General features: G+C 27.2%; 1 protein-coding gene and 1 pseudogene across 2 annotated transcripts; one reads left to right on the plus strand and one right to left on the minus strand.

The window, feature by feature from the left end:
* LOC112686364 overlaps positions 1–10233 on the plus strand; it is a 23017-nt pseudogene extending 12784 nt beyond the window's left edge.
* LOC112686358 (protein FAM135A) lies at positions 1703–18102 on the minus strand. Of its 2 annotated transcripts, none has more exons than XM_025558591.1 (19): positions 17855–18102; positions 16966–17192; positions 16052–16134; positions 14835–14989; positions 14541–14764; positions 14439–14468; positions 14275–14371; positions 13943–14182; positions 13726–13878; positions 12507–12759; positions 12285–12434; positions 11142–11846; positions 10688–11081; positions 10426–10593; positions 10149–10350; positions 9831–10086; positions 9454–9681; positions 9130–9335; positions 1703–2194 (listed from the first exon to the last, which is right to left on the minus strand). In XM_025558591.1, the coding sequence occupies exons 2-18, from the start codon at positions 17040–17042 to the stop codon at positions 9130–9132; spliced, it is 3621 nt and encodes a 1206-aa protein (XP_025414376.1). In that variant the 5' UTR covers positions 17043–17192; positions 17855–18102; the 3' UTR covers positions 1703–2194. The 2 variants fall into 2 exon arrangements, with proteins under 2 accessions (XP_025414376.1, XP_025414375.1); XM_025558590.1 differs by lacking the exon at positions 1703–2194 and adding an exon at positions 7429–7626.
* Positions 18103–20253: the final 2151 nt, after the last annotated feature.

Genomic DNA, 20253 nt, shown 5'->3' on the forward strand with positions numbered 1-20253 from the left:
CTGGAAAAGTAACATGTTAGTCGAAATCGACATTTTTGGTCTAAATCCATGTTGGTTTTTACATATGTATGGAGACATTATTTTGGTTAATTTTTTAGTTATGATTGCTTCAAATATTTTAGGTATATGAGATAATTTAGAAATCGGCCTATAATTTGAAACATTATGTTTATCCCCTGATTTATGTATTGGTGTGATAAAAGATTTTTTCCATATATTAGGGAAATAACCTAAACTTAAAGATTTATTAAAAATTAAATAAAGTGGCTTAATTAATTCAAAACTACACAATTTTAGAAATATTGATGGAACACCATCAGGGCCTGTACTCGCATTTATATCTAAATCATTTAAAAATTCATGAATTTCATTTTGATCAATAATCCAGGAGCTTAAATCAACATTTATATTGTTCATTGAAGCCACATTTGATATTATTTGGGACTCTTCGTTAAAGTTTGTTGAATCAGAAACAAAAACACAAGAAAAGTAGTTAGCAAATAATTGAACTGTTTCAGAGATATTTGAAGATGAGTGATTATGATATTTAACACAATCTGGTACAACATTGTTAGTTTTTTTCAGTGAGTTAATATATTTCCAGAAAGGTTTAATACTTGTTTGGATGCTGTTTTCTAAATTTGTAATATGTTGTGTATGGCAGAAAGACGCTAACTGTTTGCACTTCTTACGAATGTTCGAGAATATAAGATAATCTTGTTGGGAATGACTAATTTTAAATTTTTTATGAGCACATTTCTTATCAATAATGAGTTTTCTGAGCTCAGCATTTGCCCAAACAGGAGAAAAATTATTAAATATTTTTGTTTTGGGTACATGTAAAGAAAATGTATGATAAATTATTTCATAAAACTTACTTATTTGAGCATCAAATGATAAATTATTATTTAGGTTAAGTTCAAAATCGATTTTAGATAGAAAGAGGGAAATTTCATTAAAATTACAATTTTTAAAATTATATACAAGTGGAAATTCATAAGAATTATGTAAAGAGGAATCCGTAAATTTTATATATAATTCTAAAGGAGGATGATGATCATCAATTATTGGTACAACGGATTCGGAGGAATGGACAATAGAAGTAAGTTCAATATCAGAACTAAGAAATATACAATCAAGAGTACGACCTAAAGAGTTTTTAATACAATTACATTGTTTTAAATTTAAAAGATTTACAAAAGAATTAAATTATAAATTTCCAGGGACATTACCTTGTAAGCTTGGTTCAATGAACCAATCGAAGCTGTTTAAATTAAAATCACCAGTTATAATAAAATGGTAATCTGGATTATTAAAAAATATAGACTCTATTACATCACAATATTTAGAATACATTTCTATTGTTGCATTAGGTGGTATGTAAACACAGCCTAAGACTATTTTTATTTTGTTGAAAGTAGTTTTTAGAAATATTTGTTCGATTCCAGTTACGAAAGGAACATGTAATAGTTCACAGCATATTTTTTTATTTATAGCAATTAATACACCACCTCCACGCAGTTTACCGTACATCAAATTACGATCATCTCTATACAAATTATAGTCATTAAAACCAAGACATGCTCATTTAACTCACTATCGTGCACCCAAAGGGATTACGACGGGTAGTGATGGAGAGGGAAAGAAAAGAACACTTTGAAGAATATGTTAACAAGTTTAAATGATTTGGTATATTAAATTAGACAAACACTCAGTAATTATGTATATAGATAATAAGTTAAACTGTACAGGAGTCAAGTCGATCACGACTTGTATTAACAGTAACACAGTCAGTTAGCTCTGTATTAAGATTGATTTCCCGTGGCTAGTGAGCAGGTGCATTATATAGGAGCCCACTTGCGTCACGTATCCTGATACGGAAGTGGCGTGATGATTTAAAGAGCCTTTGATTGGTCCATTTAGTATAGCGTAATGCTGACGTCTTATGGCGTGATGTGGTGCAATGACGTAAATGAGGCCTGCTCATTACACGCCCCTCTTTAAGACGAAACTATCCTCTAAATCCGTGGATAATGGATAGTTTGGATGGAATACACTGATGACCGCCTCTCAGGGTTGACCGTAATTGAAGGTGCTGTTGGTTCCATATGTCCCCTGAGTATGATTTCGGGTACCTCTTCCGTAGGTTGGTTCTTTTGTCGAATACACATGCATTGGTGCTTTCTACAAAGATCTATGGTAATTATTAATATGAAAGTTATAGTTATGGAATATATCACATATAACAGTATGTGATGCCTTACAATAGTATTATTCATTATCTCATTATTTTCTTTTCTTATTACATCTGACGTGCTTATACTATACATATATAAATCAGTTAATTTACTGATATGTGATGTAACAAGGTGTGTATTTACATTTTTATCTATATAATTGATTAACTTAAAATTAAGTACATGATCAAAATGATTTTGTCCTTTTGATGCAACATGCCTTTCAGGTAACAATAATTCATTAGTCATATATACTTTACAATTTTCTTTTATGCTAATTAACCCAATACCATTTAACTACCATTTAACAATACCGAGACAGAACATCATCTCCAAAAGCTTGCTGTAAAAGTTCAAAAGTTTCACTCGAACTTTTTCCTAATTTAAAACAAAATTTTACGCGCACACGTTGTTCTTCTATTCCTTCCATTACGGAATTCGCCACACAACTGAAGCATGTTTTTGTAAAAATAACATAAAATAAATATAAATATTGTTATCGATTTCAAACCAAAATCCTCGTTAGAAATTACTTTATCGAATGACATAATCGGAATTTCGTTATCTTAACTGATATAAATATTATTAACGCAATCCGGGTATTTTTTGATCACACGTATATAATATTGGGGCCCCGGGCCCGCCTAATATTTCAAAAAGGCAGGACCCCAGTGCAATGCATCGCTTGCACCAGTGGTTTATCCGGCAGCGGCTATTACATAGCACTATTTGTAATCAGGTGATTTAGTGCCTTTTTTTGTATATATATTTATCCGTCAGGCGTAAAAAAAAAACTTGAAACCGATGCACACGGGGTGCCGTGATCGAGTTCGAAAAGTTGATGATGTGATCACCGTCGACGTTACGCATTAACAATGTTTTATAGAATGTCAACCGGACGTGATATATTTAGTCGATCGCCTACAAATGCCGACGGGCTCGTCGTCTCGAAACGCTGCAAATACAAGTGAAATCGTTGATAACACTAAGGATAATGTACAGATATACATTGAGTTCCGCTTAATGTGATCACTTTGGTGCAGGTCATTTTGATTCTATTAACCGGTTGATTCTAAAAAGCATTACAACAATTTTTTTTATAATTCAATCTTTTAATATAATTATTTATTTATAATTAGATATTTAATAATTTCTAATACATATATACATAATTATAATTTTTTAATAAAATTATTGATTTTTACATTTGTTTTTATTTAATGATTCTACATTTATGCTTGAAATAAAATTAAATTTTGAATAAAATAAAATAAAATTAATATATAAAAATAAAATTAAATAAATGCATTTAAAATATTGTTTCTGTTTTTCCAACGAGTCAACCACCCGATCGTTGGACTAAAATTGTCTACACCTAATTGCAAAGTTAAATTTACAGATTTTTCTTGTAAAATAGAATTACTGACCGGTATATTTAAATTTCTAGCTTGCTGAAACCATCGTAATAAAGATTCTTCTACATCAACATTTTGTCCATTTCGTTTTCGTTTTCGAGAAAGAGGCAAATTTTGTTCTTCATATTCAACAATTTCCTTACGATTTTTTAAAATTTTGTTTAACGTTGGTTGAGGAATTTTCAGAGCTAATGCGGCTTCTCTTTGAGAACATTTATCCAATTTATCAAAACGAACGAGTATATCTTTTTTTTCTTTTATAGTTAAATCATTTCGTTTGGTCGACATTTCAAAAAATACGTCTGATCATGAACAATAAACCGAATAAACTATATGACACAAGTACACGACGCCGCGACGTACAAAGATAATTGATTGACATAATGTACAACGATATACAATAATACTGATAAATTCAAAAATAAAATGGTTTTTATAAATTAATCAGTTTGAGATACCATAAAAACGATAAGATTGTTCATAAAAGTGATTTAATTATCCGGTACTTAGTGATTCTAATAAAAGGTCAATTTAACATTAGTAACATACAATTTGGTTTGGGATTTTCATTTTTGATTCTAATAAACGGTTGATTCTATAAACCAGTGATCACATTAAGCGGAACTCACTGTATATATATTAATATATATATATATCCGTGGGATAATGCGTAACGATAACCCACCGTCCTAACCGACTGCTTGAGTCGTACGCATAGACCTTATACTCATAGACCGGCCCTGTGAATTAAAATCTGAACCGTGATAGAGGGTGCGCTGGCAGCGTTATGATAATTGACGCACGATATTAAAATTATTGTGCATACCATAAAATATCTATGTGTACGATTATTATACATCAGCTGTTATTTGATTTTCCGACTATTCCTGGTTTTGAATTTTTAACAATTTATATTTGTATTCTATAATAGGTATAATATTATTTTAATAATTTTTCAATATGGTTTACAAATGCCTCATTCCATTTTGTAAATGAGGATACAATGACAACTATTCTTCAATAAAATTGCACAAGTAAATAATAAAACATTAATAGATATTGTAGTAATATGATTAAAAAAAAATAACAAAAATAACAACAGAATTAAGAGTATAAGGTCTATGGTCGTACGGGTAACGTTGCAATCGAAATGAGCACGTGCACCATCGTGTACAGATTCGCAAAGATACCGAATAGCAGCTGACACCCAAGGGCATATTTGATGGGAGGGAAAAGGGGGCATTCACCCCTCCCATGGCTCATATTTTTTTTAATATAATACATTGATTTATTTAAAAAATGTAATGTATAAATAATTAAGAATATAAATTACTAGTCTATCATTATAATATGTTATCATTATAACAGGAACATGAACTGTAGGTAATGAACTATAAATTATTTTTAAGTTAGTGTTGAAGAAAAATTAGTTTCCCCCCCCCCCCCATGGCCTCAACACAAATATGTCCTTGGTTTTATTATTAACTAGATGAATTGTTAAACATCTATATTAAAATAGTTTGCATTAACTGTATGGTGTTATATCCGTCAACAGCTTGTTTTAAAACAAAGTGCTTTCGAATTAACATAATTAATAAATTAAAAGTTGAATAAAATTATTTAAATTTTTAATGCGAGTAAATGAGATGGGTCTTTTATACTCATCAGATTATGGTAAAATGTATATTTTATAAAATTGAAAAAGCTAAGGATATATCTATATTTCAATGTAGCCTAATTTAATTGAGAATTTAGTAGGTATACTATGAAATTATTGAAGAATATTTTACAATTAGTTAATATCAAACATTGGTATTTTCTTATTACATTAATTAAAAAATACATTTTTAATCTTGCAGTTTTTTTAATCATATTGTTAACGTCGAGTATAATAGGTATTCTATAATTCATAAACAAAGAAAATATAATATGAAATCACAGCCTTAAGCAATTAAATAATAATACAATAGTAGTTGTTGTTATATTATATATGCCAAAAATAAAATAAATTTAATAAGTATTTAACCCGTTTCTTATTATAGTTGTTATTAATTATTTGATCCTAAATAACAAAATTTAAAATTTAAAAATGGTAGTTATATTATTTTTACTAGTTAAAATTTAAAAATATCAATGAATCAAAGAAAAAAATGTAGTTAATCAATTTTGAGAGGCACCTTCAAAAAACCAAGGTTTAAACATAATATAATAGCTCTTAAACTCTAGAACTAATTTGGGGGAGCTTTTAAAGTAGTGATTCCCAACATAGGCGGTACTGCTCCCTTGTGGGCTTATTTAGTTTTAAGGGGGGGGGGGCGTTTTACTTAAGGAAGCGCTAAGGGCGGTGATTCAGCTGTGGCTTTCATTTTTATTGTTTATAACTTATTGCAATAAATTTTTTTAGTAACTGTGTACAATTAAAAATATTAATGTAACAAAAGTAATATACAGAATTATGTAGGTATACATAGTATGTATACACACTACAATATCATTAAATAACAGCCAATGGTATCAATAATCAAATGGTATATAATCAAGAAATCGGTTGGACATATCTGAAAAGGGAGATTTAAAAGTGATGCTAACATTCATTGAACCAAATATAATTTTAGTATCAGGAAATCATCAACCTTAAGATAGTTACTAGTTAAAGTAATTTTTCTGTAATTATTTAACAGTCAATCTTATATTATATTTCTATAATTAATATTTTTAGTAGATTTAAGAATTTCGTATATAAAAATAAAAATTGTATATAGGGTTTTATCTTTTAGTTTAATTAAATGGCTGATTATGAAAATGACATTATATTTTTTTTAATTTGTCCGGGGAAAAATTTTTTGAAAATCTAAAAAGGGTGATTAGTAAAAAAAGGTTGGGAATCACTATGTTAAATTATATAATATACCAAAGTTTATGATTCAATTTTAACTTATTTTATTTATAAAATTACTTAACAATCTTAATATCTATTTATAAAACAAAAACAATGTACAATATTATGTATCATTAATTACATGTGTATAATTCATTATATTTTATTAAAACATACATTTAATTAATTTAAAGTTAATTGACCCTTGTGTGTTTACATTTCATAATATAACCATAGTATTAGGTAAATATTATTTAATATTACAATATTTTGTTGTTGACTTGTACTTATTGAGCATTAAAGTATACAATTCAGTAAGAAAAAAAATGAATAATGCAGCTAACTGAACCTTTCTATGCCTTTATAGTAATAACCTTTTTATCATTATCACTTATACATACCGGTAGGTACATTTAGACTAATATTATTATTATGAAAATACTGTTTATGAGTCTTTATATAGAATTGTTCTTAGTTTTTTGGTAGGTTATAAAATTTTTAATATAGTAGTACGATAATAATTAAATTTAAGAGATGATCATTCATTCATATTATTTTTTTATATTTTTATAATATTTTTTGTAAGGTGTCGGTATTAAAAAAATATAAATATATATAATGAAAAGATGTTATTTTGATGGCATTATAATTGAAAACCAACTGATATAGGAGTATATTTTTTAAATGTTTCCATCACAAGTTAATACTATAGTTATGATAATTTAAATTACTGATTTTGATTTAATTTTAAAACAGTATCTATAAACAAAATGTATTTTTAAATACAGAATATTAGTTTATAATACACTATTTAACAATAATTTTATTCTAAATTGTTGGTCTTAATACACTTTTGAATATTTCAAGAAACATAATTATATTCCTATATATAATTATTACCTAGGTACATAAAAATACTATAGTAAGATACTAAGGAAGGTCTTTTTTTACCATGGAATATGAAAAAATAATTCTTGAAAATAAAATACAATATTTTTAGTAATTCATATAATTATGTTTGTAGCTCATATAGATTTTTAATTTTAAAATGATGACTTTGCATTATCTCAAATTATACAGTATCCTGTGTTTTGACCTAAACAACAAAATGGCAGGTTAAGATTTATAATTAATAATATAGGTATTTTGCGATGAAAGAATTAAACACCTATTACGTAATGTATATCCAATAAGTTTCTTAGTAGCTTTTTAAATTGGTCACTAACTTACATTAAACACTTGAGTATAATTGTACAGAAACTAAAATTTAGACACAAAAATATAAAAATACTGAGTGGAGCAACTTCTGATGTAGATACCCTGCATATCTAAACACTGACACTTTTCATTTCAAAATGATTATATAGAAAAATTATCTATGAACCATGAAACCACACCAATAAAATTAATATATGAGGCACTATAGAAAATCATACCATCATCATGGCTCTCTGCAGTGATTTTAACCTAATTCTCTACACTTAGACGGCAGTCGTCCTGATGAAGAAAATAACCGAATCCACATTATCCAGAAACTTACCAGTCCCAAAAACCTTAAACCTACCATGCAAACGACTGAAATCTCGCGAATCAATATGGAGTGATGAGAAACAATATATAATTGAAATATTTTTAATTTAATAATAAAATTGTTGAGTAATTATTACTGAACCAGGAAATTTATATCTTGAGAATACGTGGAACCTCAATTGAAGCAAATATATGGGACACGACTCCTATAAGTATATTGTTTCAACCATACCCTACCAAGTATCACGCTCTCAAAAAAGGTTTGATGTCGTTTTAAGAGACGATGACAGGTCACAAAAATGCAAATATACCTATATGCTTTACAAGAGTATGGTGCATTCCGTATTATGAGACCGGGGTGTTTATAGGCTAAGAATATCATACACATGTATTAATTAATGGATATTATAAAAGAGACATAAAATTTGTTTGATAGTTATTGAAACGATATCGTAAACACTATCTCCGAAGAAATTTAGTGGTTGTTGAATGAAAATAATATTGAGCTAGTTGTGATACTTTATATAACACTAATTTCTAATTGTATTAATATTAATGATTTACACTATATTATTTTATTCACAATTGATTTTGTTTATTTTTTAATATGTATTATATATAATTATATGAACATGTGTATTATATTAATGGTTAGCATTGTAGAGTTTTGTCAAAAGAAAAATAAATAAATATAAACCCTGATAATTTATGTAACTATATCACTATACCATACAAAATCTCAAATGTCATATCATAATCTGATGAAATATACGTACCAACTTATGATAGGATTTAATTTATTAATGTCGTCTGAGAATTTTTGTTTCATTAAATCTATAATACAACATTTCAATTTTTTCGTTGTGTATATGTATGGTATGTAGGTATATTTTTGATTCAATATTTATTATTATTTTCAGTCATTATTTGTACAAATTTGTATTCAAGTTTAGTAGGATATGAATACGGAAGAGTTTATGATAATAACTATAAATCTGTCTGAAGAATATTACGAATGGGAAAAATTGATACATTTCTGTTAACAATCAAAATATATAAAATTGTATACCTATCTAAAGTATTTAAGTCCGGTTACCACCAAAAATTTTTCTATAAATAAGTCGGAATCTAAAACTGCTATGTGAGCTGCTCTTCCTATTAATGAATTAGCCGTATTAGGTAATGCATGATGTACGTCGTAACGGATAAATGTAACATCTGGTTTGTTGATTATAGGACATAGTATGTTGTTCACCATTTCCCGATATGCCAATCCTAAAATATAAACATGGTAAGTATACAAGTTATACATAAATATACACCTAATAATTATAATTAACGGTACAAATTATACACAAGTGGCTAGAAAATTTTTAAATAATTATATATTTACCAATGGGTGATGTATCTTTAATGGCGGCTTTGCACAACTCAATCCGAGCTGAATGAGGTGGAACATATCGATCTTGGGACGAACCAAACAACAGCACATGTTTAAAATAACTTAAATGACAATTTTGAGCTAATCGATAGAGGAACGTTTGTCGGATATCTACAGCATCTTTCAAAGATAATTGAAGTAGAGTACCACTTTTTTTTACTTTTTGCATGAACCATAAACCTGAAAAGTTAATTGATTTGTTCTTAATCCTTATTTTTGTAACTATACTCGGAACGTGGAACTATGTAATATGAACTATACATGAGTAATAACATTTATATAATAATATTTGAACTGATAAGATATTAAAATATATAAAAATGAGTTACCCATATTTACTAATCCACTAGTATTGTACAAAGTGCCTAAATGAGGTCCAGAAAGTGACAAAAACGTATGCATTTTCGGTAGCAAATGTTTCATCTGAGGTCGAGCGACAGCTGCTCTGATGATAATCGTTCCAAGTGAATGACCTACAAAGCTTATCCTAGACGGATAATGCGGTAATTGAAACGAAGATATATGACTAAGAATTTCATTGACAAGACGATCAGTCATCCGTTCGAAATCAGAAAATGTATCACCCTAAAATATATATTCATATTGTAACTGGAGTGATAATTATTATTGTGATTTAAATAAAATACTTGGTTTCTTTCAGACATAAGGAACTCCAGATGAGCACCTGGTAAGCCTAATTTGATGTATGTCTTAACTAGACGTAGATCGGCCGAATTTCCATCTAATCCATGGACACAAACAATAAGATGAACACCTTCTGGTGAAAACATACGCAAGTCCTCGCTGATATGAAAGTATGGCAAAGTTGAAGCTAATATATGAGCATCGCTATTATAATAACAATTATTTTACTAACATGAAAAAAAGAAAATTAAAATTTGTATAAAATTATTTTTCGATTACCTATAAATTATACCAGTAAAACTCATTTGTTTTTTAAATTGTTCCTTATATTTTTGAAACATTGAGTTGTCTTCAACACTATTATAAGAATGAATACGGTCGTCAGATTTTATGTCTTTTGGTATTTCATCTTCATAGTATTCCTGTTCCACTCTATTTTTCTTAGTTCTAAATAAAAACACTTGGTTAAATATAATATTTCTTAAATTCAAGTTACAAAATATGTATACTCGTACGTATACGTATTATATTGAATGAATACCTGGACACTGGCTTTTTAGAATTTTCTGAAAATTTCTTTTGTCTCATGGCTAATCGATGTTGATCATTCCATCTTGCTTCTTTTACTGTTTCATACATATGATATAATAAATTATCAACTGAATCTGGTGGAGGAATTGTGTCTCTAAAAGGTTCTGGTGGAAGAGGAATATCTCTAAATTGCCTTGGTGGTGGTAAACGAACTTCTTCATACAACTGATCATTAGTCATTGATTTATTAACATTAGTTAATAATTTATTATTCTTAGAAGTTTTAATTTTCTTTTCAGCGACGACCATTTTTCTATTTGGCGATTCTTCTAATAATTTCAGTAATCTCTTTTGTAATTCTTTCCCTATAAATAGATCCTCTTTTGTTTCATATGGATCTTCCACTGAAAAAAATATCAATGTAACAGTAAATTGAACTAATGTAAAAGCAATATACAACTAACCTTTTGGCGTAATTTGTCCTGAAAATGAAGATATTGAAGATCGACGACTAGAAACCCATCCGCTTTGTTCTGATGTGATATCACTATCAGAAACTGATGAGAATCGTCCGACTACTGTTGATGCAAGATCAGGCATTGATTCACTACTATTTGCAACACCCGAAATTATTTTTTCGTTTATCATATCAGGTATGGAAGTAGCACTATTTGAATATTTCACCGTTACCGATGATGTATTTAACGCTTCTAATTGAAGTGGAACACTTACACTAGTTCCTAATCTTGAAATCGGAGATTCCTCGCCTGATGTTGGTGATCTACTCTTAACTATAATTTTTGGTTTAATTTTTTGTGTCGAACTTATTGTTCGGTAAGCTCGCCTATCATTTCTTCGTAATGGTAACGATGCATAGCCATTTGGCTGAACTCGAAACTCAAACGGTTTGACATCTTTTAGACGACGAGGAAGTGTCATAATTTTAGTATTTTGAATGAGATCTAATGGTTTTTGTGGTGAAGATTTTAATACTATTGATCGTTCAGTAGTATTATTTATATTATTATTCGGTTCGAAAGTTCTGGAAAAACTTAGTGGTAATGATAACATGGGTGTTTCCATTACAGTCGATCTTAATAATTGGTCTAATGACTTGCTGTGCCTAGTTTTAATGCGAAGATTATCTGGTTTTTGATCTTCATGTGCCCCTTAAAAATATACATAAACATAAATACATTATAAATAAAATGTTTATTTGAAATGTTGATATTTGTAAATTATTATAAAATAATAATTAATCAATTTATACTTTGATTTAAGTTTTTAAAACCTAACTAATTTTTATTCACTAATAATGTAATTTTTTTTTGGATGTAAAATACAAATATTTTTATAAAATGACCAATATTTATAAAAAATAATACATTTTATGAGAAAACCATTCATTAGTGTATAAGATACATTATACATCTTAGTTGATTTATGATCATATCGGTATGTATATTTATTTATATTTTTTACGCGATAACTTCTACATTTTAAAAGAATATAAAATATTTAATGTTCAATCAAATTTGATTGGACACCTAAAGCCTATTTAAAAAAAAACAGTTATGAATTGCAAATATTATTTGAGCATAATTTACCTTTTACTTTAAGTAATTTTCCAGTTGATGCCATTTGACTACATCTTCTCGATTCTAATATGGCTGCGATTCCGCAACTACAATCTTGGTTAAGCAAGAGAGTTTGTCGTAGCGTATTTAAAGGAATACCACATGAGTTCATAAGAGAATCTAATATTTAAAAATAATTAGTAATATTTTGCAATTAATATTATAATAATAACAAAGAATTATTTTGTATACCACTATCTGATCGCCTAGCACTACTTCCCGGTTTTGTATATTGGTCTTCGAAAATAACAGGTAATGTTAATGGGTCACCATCTGTTGCTGAGCAATGAACAGGTAAAGGTGGCAATGAAGCTAAGTACCTAGATCTTCTAGCTGCTTCTGAAACGGCTCTATAATGTTGAAAGTTATTATGGTCATCATAACAGCCTGCTGCACTTTGTCTAGGATTTTCTAGTACAAAAAATGCTTCGGAAAATCTTCTTACCTGTTAAAATAAATCCTATGAAATATAACTTCGAACGTAAATAAATAATTAACCTATTTAAATAAAAGAGTCCACCACTTGAAATACTACCTCATGGTGTTTCCAAGTGGTGAGTGTAAAACCAGTTAAACAAAGAAGTGATGAAGGTAAAAGAACTCTGTTCATGTTCATGCGTATATATACTTATTACAAATACCTATATTTTCTGAGGAAAAATCATGTTTTCATGTTTAACTGTACGTTTTCTATAGCAAACGGACATAAAAAAGTGTAATTATTGATCAGATTATTTATATTTATTTTGAATTTAGATTATAAAATTTTTATTTAATTCCTATACTCAGATTTTTAACTTAGAAATATAAAATAAAATTCTAAATTGTCTCACACACGGGAGAAGACGGCTTTTGCAGTAACCAATTTACTTTAAATATTCAAATATTTTTGTATAGTTTAATACATTATAAAATAATTTTTAGTTACATGTTGTTGTATGTCTTAGGTATGTATTATATGAATGAGATTACGTAATATTGAGTAATGTATATTAATATTATAATAATTTAATAACATCTATATAGAGCAATTAATTTTACAGCATATTTTACAAAAATTACAAATAAATATAATAATGAATGTATGTTATACTAACATAAAATATCGAATATACATTTATGGGTACATATGTGTTTAGTACTTTAGTCAATGAATTATTGGCATAATTTCAAACATCCATCAAAAAAAAATTCTAAAAATTTCATTTATTTCATATTTTTTTTAGTATATTATGTTTCATATGTATTATAAATTAATTATTGATTGAAAATGATGCGTTATTATTTTTATTTTTTTGTTGATGTAAAAAGTTTTCCTTCAAAGTATGAAATCATTTCACTTTTTCAATTTAAATTTAATTTAGTATATACGATGAAATTTAATATTATAGTTAAAAAAATATTTGCTTACTCGAAGTTGATGGTGTTTTTTGGAAAGATGCTGATTTATAGCTTGTTTTTTTGTAAAATTATCTAAAAAATGATGCCATAACAATATATTTTGAGCACATAACTGAGCTATACTACTATTTGCTAAGGCTAAAAATTCATCTTCATCTAAAATCTAAAAAAAAATTATATTTGTATTAAATTAATGTTAAATCGTGTTTATTATTATAACGTTATACTTTATTTGTTTGAGGAATAGTGACAGCAGTTTTGAGACCGACCGGTGTTTCTACCTGTTGCCATACAGGCATTATTCTATTATATTGAGCAATTGTGGAATGAAGATTGTCGAAAGCTTCCGATAACAATGAACAAACTTCACGATGAATAAGTCGAGCATTGAGCATACGACTGACATGATTGCTATTGTTATTATTCCCTGAGCTTCCAACACATTTAGTGGTCCCGTTTTGGCCATTCTATAAACATAGATACACAAAAATTAATACACCCATACAAAAAGTCTAAATTATTTCCAAAACAAAAAGTATTGAGTAATAATTTTCATTACCGCATTGCCAAAAAAAACTGATTCTATGGAATGTGATGGCCGAAAATTAAATCGATTTGTATTATTTGTTAACCATGTTTTACCAGTTCTAGGAGCACTATTTAAAATTTAAGTTGAATTTAATGTCTTATCAAAATATTACAAATTAATAAAATATAACTTACCAACTTTGCATATAATTCAAAATACTTTTTCTAGAATTAACAAATTAAAATGTTATCAATTTCAATTAAAATGTTAATAAAATTAAGTATAATAAACATTACTTAATGTAAGGTTGATGTAATGCGACTAGACTTGCATGTATAGTTAAAGTCACAGCTGACAAGTGAAAATAGTCAAATAACACTGGTAAGTGATAATGTAATCCTCTCGCCGGACAAACGTGAAGCTGAAGAGTCCTACTGGAAACACAGCACATAGAGCCATTTTCTCCAAACCACAATTCGACATTCAAAATAAAACCTGCTCTTTCGAGACTGTCTTGAAGCTGATAAAAAAAAAAAAAAAAATTTAATCGATTAAAAAGTATTTATAATTAATTTTTTTGATTTAATTACTTTTTGACTGTCTACAAGTACATGTGCTTTAAATAATATTGTGTCATCAAGCATAATTTCTTCATGTCTATAAAGTATTCTGAATGTTTTACTGACACCAAGATCTTCTCCACTTTCAACATAGTATAATTGAGGAGATTTTTGATTTTCTTGTCCTGTTAAAATACATATTATTAATTTTATATAAATATTATTTTCTTAGCAATTTCAATTGATTCGATACTTTTTAGTTATTTTATAAATCAGTTTAAAGTCAAAAAAACATTTTATTTCATTTATCATCAAGCGAACATAATTTTTAGGGTAACCTCAGTCCACAGATCGAACGCTTTAAAGGTGCAATACAAATTAAAAATGAAATTCATTGTGATTAAACGATGAAAAAAATCATATTTTCATACTTTAGTTTCAAGTCTTGCAAAAATTGAATCATTCTACATATATACTGTAAAATCTTTAAATACTTTTTTATGGGATTTATAAAGATAAAATTTAATACCTTCTAAGTGAATTCATATTTATTTTGAATCCTTATTAAATTACTGTAGATAGATCACTATTTACATTGAACAACGAATATGTTCCTAAGTCACTAAATATTGAATGTGTGGAGGTAAAAATCACTGCATTGAAATTTCTTAGTATATAAATAAAAGATACGAATTTAGTGATGTTTAAATGTACTTTAATATCTAATATCTTTTTAACTTTATAAGATATTGTAAAATCTAATTATAATAAAACGCTATTTATTGTTATTAACTTGTAATTTAAAATGTTAAACAGAGTGTTATTTTAAAAAATGTTTTATATTTTTGTGAAGATACTTTTTCCTAATTGGAAATTTTAAGTTTTTTGATTTTTTTTTTCAATATTTTTAACAATTAAAATATTAATTAAAAGAAAAATTAGTAACTATTAAAAAAAAAAAAACTTAACTTTGGTATTACTAGAATTTCAGATAGTCGAAGTAACGATTTAATAAATTGTTTTTCTTGAAATTTATAAAAGTATACTTATTCTTTATGATATTTTTTGCTGTTTAATTTTACTTACTAAATCAATACTCTTAATAGGAATATTTTTATATACAATATTGTTTATTATTTGTTAATGCATGAAATAAAACTTTTGTACAAGCCCATGGCAATTTTTACTTTTTAAATGCTTTTAATGCTTTTTTGTATTCATTGATATATCTGTCATTTTCAACTTACTTTGATGATGTTTTTTCAAGCTAACTTCTACTTGAACAGAAAGCTTAGGAGAAACTTTCAATTCAGTCCGAATACGATACAATCTAAAAATGAAAACAATTTATTATAAAGTGATTTGTGAAATCAATTGTACTGTCTACATGTGTGTGATAATGCGTATATATATATGTATTTGTTTTCTGTCATTGACCTTACAGGACTAAATATAAACTTGGCAAGGCGTAAGGAAAGGGTAAATAATGCAACATAAAAAAAAACAGTTTCTTGAGTACTGTACGTTTACGTCTAATATTTCTATGCTTTTTAAATGTTATTTATGTATTTTTATAAACTATCTTTTAAATATTTGATATTGATTAATTGGAAATAAGAAAAAAATTCCAATGTTTGATATTTTAACGTTATTTTATTCTGTAAACTTTTTAAAGATTTTGATTTATCAATAATTTTAATAAAAAAACTTATCTACCCTTGATCATTTTAATTAAAAAACCCAAATTCTTTTTATATCTTACATTTTTAGTTAGAAAATCAAAATGTAAAAAAAGTATTTTAATTCAATTGACTAAAGGTAAGGTGAGCTAGCTACTACTTTTATATTAATATACACTGAATAGCCCAGCAGAATGTATACTTACATATACATACATACATGTACATATGTATATAGTAAAAATATATGGTCTATATTTTTCATTGGTAAGCTTTTGGTATTGAATTGAATATTACTTTTTTTCTTTACTTTACGTAACATCATACGACTTCGATCATTCGTTTATGCATAACTATTTATCAAACATGAATCATAAGCCATAGTGAGATGTTCAAATAAGGTTAAGACTCTAGAATATTGACTTTAAATCTCAAAAGCATGTTCTTCGTTTCGTAAGATAAAAATTTGTAATACCACTTACCCTCTTTGGAATAAATCTATGTTATAAAACTTGCAGTACTCGACAGCAAATTCTACAGTTGCTTGAAGTTCGCTCATAATAATATAAGTTCTATCTTCGGACTCATTTCATAGCCTCTAAATCTAATAATAATTTGTGTCGTTATACATGAACACATGTCTAAAGTTCAGATTTTTACATATTATTCCATTATAATGTTGTTTATACAAATTTACTTTGCACCACATCTATAAAAATTTTAAAAATTACATTGTATTTTGTACATGATATCAAATATATTTATTTTTAATGATTTAAATGTTGATATATTTTAAAATAATGATGTTTAATTTAGTATATTTATATAATTAAGATGTATTTTTATTTTTATTATCAAAATATTAATTTAATTATTGTGTATTTGAAGTAATATGTATGCTATTTACAAATAATGACAAACAAAAATATTTAAAATAAAATAAAATTTATATTAACTTGTAACTAGAAAAATATTATAATATACCAATTAACTACAATATAAATAAAACTTTAATTATAATTTTGTGATTATATTTTGCGTTTTTATGTTTATGTAAATACATCATATACACAAATACACTTATTAAAATTTAACGATTATAAATTATGTGTGAATTTCGCAAATCTTTAATTCATAGTTAACAACTACCATAAAATGTAAGTATACTAGGATTTATAATTTCAACTTCATAAAAGTAAACTCAATTAAAATTTAATTTAAATGAAAAAGAATAAAATATTATAATAAATAACTAATAATTATTAGTTACCAATTAGTCACTAATTAAGATATCGGTCAGATCTCCGGAAAAAATCAAAAATATATTGTTATTCTTAGAATACTACGATAATATATTGGTTTTGGTACTACCTTTAATAATTTTCGGTCGCGTGCCGGACATTCACTTTATAGTAATACGTGTAAAAAGATGAATAATGACAGATATTATGTACTATTGTCTCACAAATTACACTTTGATGTACTCAGTAATAGGGAAAAGAAAAATAGATGAATGTATTAATGCATTACGTAATTATGCAAGTAACTTGTTCGTTTTTCACTCAGAACTTATTGTAAAACATGCGTTTGACCCATATTCATCCCGGCCAGACCACCGATTGGACTCTAATGCAAAGCCCCGTGATACTCAGGGACGGCCGCTAGACGGCGCTTTGACCACTAAATGCGACTTTATGGGTGTTACCGTGACAACACGCATACAAGATTGCTGTACGTCTGCTAGCTTATAAAGAGAAAACCCATAAAAAAAAGGTCAGTTCAACGGTACACACCCTACAATAACTCTATAATTTTGTAGAATACGTGTTTTACCGGATTTTTTCGAAATGGCTTTATGTTTACCATACCAGTCTGTAAAACGCAATTTGATCGGTCAACCGCAATGAGAATACCTACCTAATATTGTTGTCCATAAAATAGTATGAATATAAAATTACAAAACCTGATAATAATTATTGTTTGTTATTCAAAATAAATTTTTAAAGAACAGATAATTAAATAATGGTCCACTTTTGGAATTCATCGACTTTATATGATACTATGCAAATACTCCGTTAAATGTGTAGTAATTAATTTCTAAATATTTTGCAATTAAAAAACAATAAATAAAACTCTCAGCTTATAGTAGGTACAATTTTTCGGGTATAAAATAGTATCGGCGTTGCATAATTAATATTGAATGAATAATAAAATAATAATATAAGGTACCTACTGAATATGATTAGCTACTAATTAATAATAGTATAATAATATATTTAAGCAGGGCCAGATAGGGTCAATAATTTCTATCAAGAAAATAAAAAAAGGCCCACATAGATAGACCATAGGTATAAAAACAACAATAAAAAAAACGTATATTTTCATATAAAATGATTGTATATTATTTTTAGCATTTGAAAACTTAATATTATTATTATAAATTAAAATACCATTTATTTAATTTTAGACAGTTTCTAATGAAATCGCATTAGAAAATGCGTCTATGTCTGTCAACACAATTGTGTGGTCATTAATGACCCTAAACCGATAAACTCAAAAAAAACTTCCCAACGAGTACAAGCGGCCTCATTCAACAAGAGGCCCACTGGAAAACTTCCGGAATCCTGGCTATAATACTGTATATATCTAATACTCGTATATAATGTGACACGGTCGTGTCGCACGAATACCGTTATCTCAACCGTTACACCCCTTTGCTTTTGGTGTCACCACTCGTTCGATTATCAATCGGGACGCCCAATAGATTAATCGAACCAGTTTTCGGAGTCGATGATGAGCCCCGAAGTGTTCGCGAACGGTGACGACCGTCGCGAACGACGGGGGCGCTTGTCTGCTTTTAGTCGTCTTCTTGGCCTTTACTTTATTGTTATTTCATATTTTGTTATTAACGTTTTTTTTTATAATTCTTGTCTTCTGAAATTTTGATTTTCTTTTTATTGTTTTTGCACCATTTCTTATGTTTATTATTATAATTATTAATAATAGGACATTATTGTTAACAATAATAATAATAATTATTATTATTCAAATCACTCTTTTAATTTAATAAAATTGATACATTAATTTTTAATTAGTAATTCTATTTTTTTTTATTTGTATATGTATATATACAAATATATAATAATATATAATAATAATATATATAATAATAAATATATATATAATATGTGTATTATATTTTTGTTTTTTCTAAATAGTGTTTATTATATTTAATTGTGTGTGTGTGTTCCGTGACAAATGTAGGTACATAAAAAATTAGGCTCATACTTAAGAAATATTAAAAATTTTAAATTTTAATTACATAACGTAATTAAATAATAATAAAACCCCACAAAAAAAAATGGTGATAACGTATATCTAGTAATCTCATATCTTATTAATAAATTGTTCAGCATTTTGAGCAAACTAAGTTCCTCCATAATTTATTTTTTAATGGGATACTATTAGCACGCTACAATTTAAAATAATTACCAACCACTGTCTTGCGTTTCGGTAAGGAAAACTTAATGAGTGTCAAATTTAAGAATCATTAAAACCATTTTCACAAAACATTACTCAACATCATTACATAAACATTAAGAATGAACCAACGAATTTAAGCGACTAAACAGGAAAATAAAAATTAAACAAAACGCATTTTTAACCAGGGACTAGAACCGTAACCGAAAAGAACCACTACTGGAACTGGTTAACCTTTAAAATTTAAGAATCGTAACTGAAACCGAAACCTTTATTTCCAAAAATGAAAA

The sequence above is a fragment of the Sipha flava genome, unplaced genomic scaffold, assembly GCF_003268045.1.
Source record: "Sipha flava isolate LNK unplaced genomic scaffold, YSA_version1 307_pilon_pilon, whole genome shotgun sequence".
Classification (NCBI taxonomy): domain Eukaryota; kingdom Metazoa; phylum Arthropoda; class Insecta; order Hemiptera; family Aphididae; genus Sipha; species Sipha flava.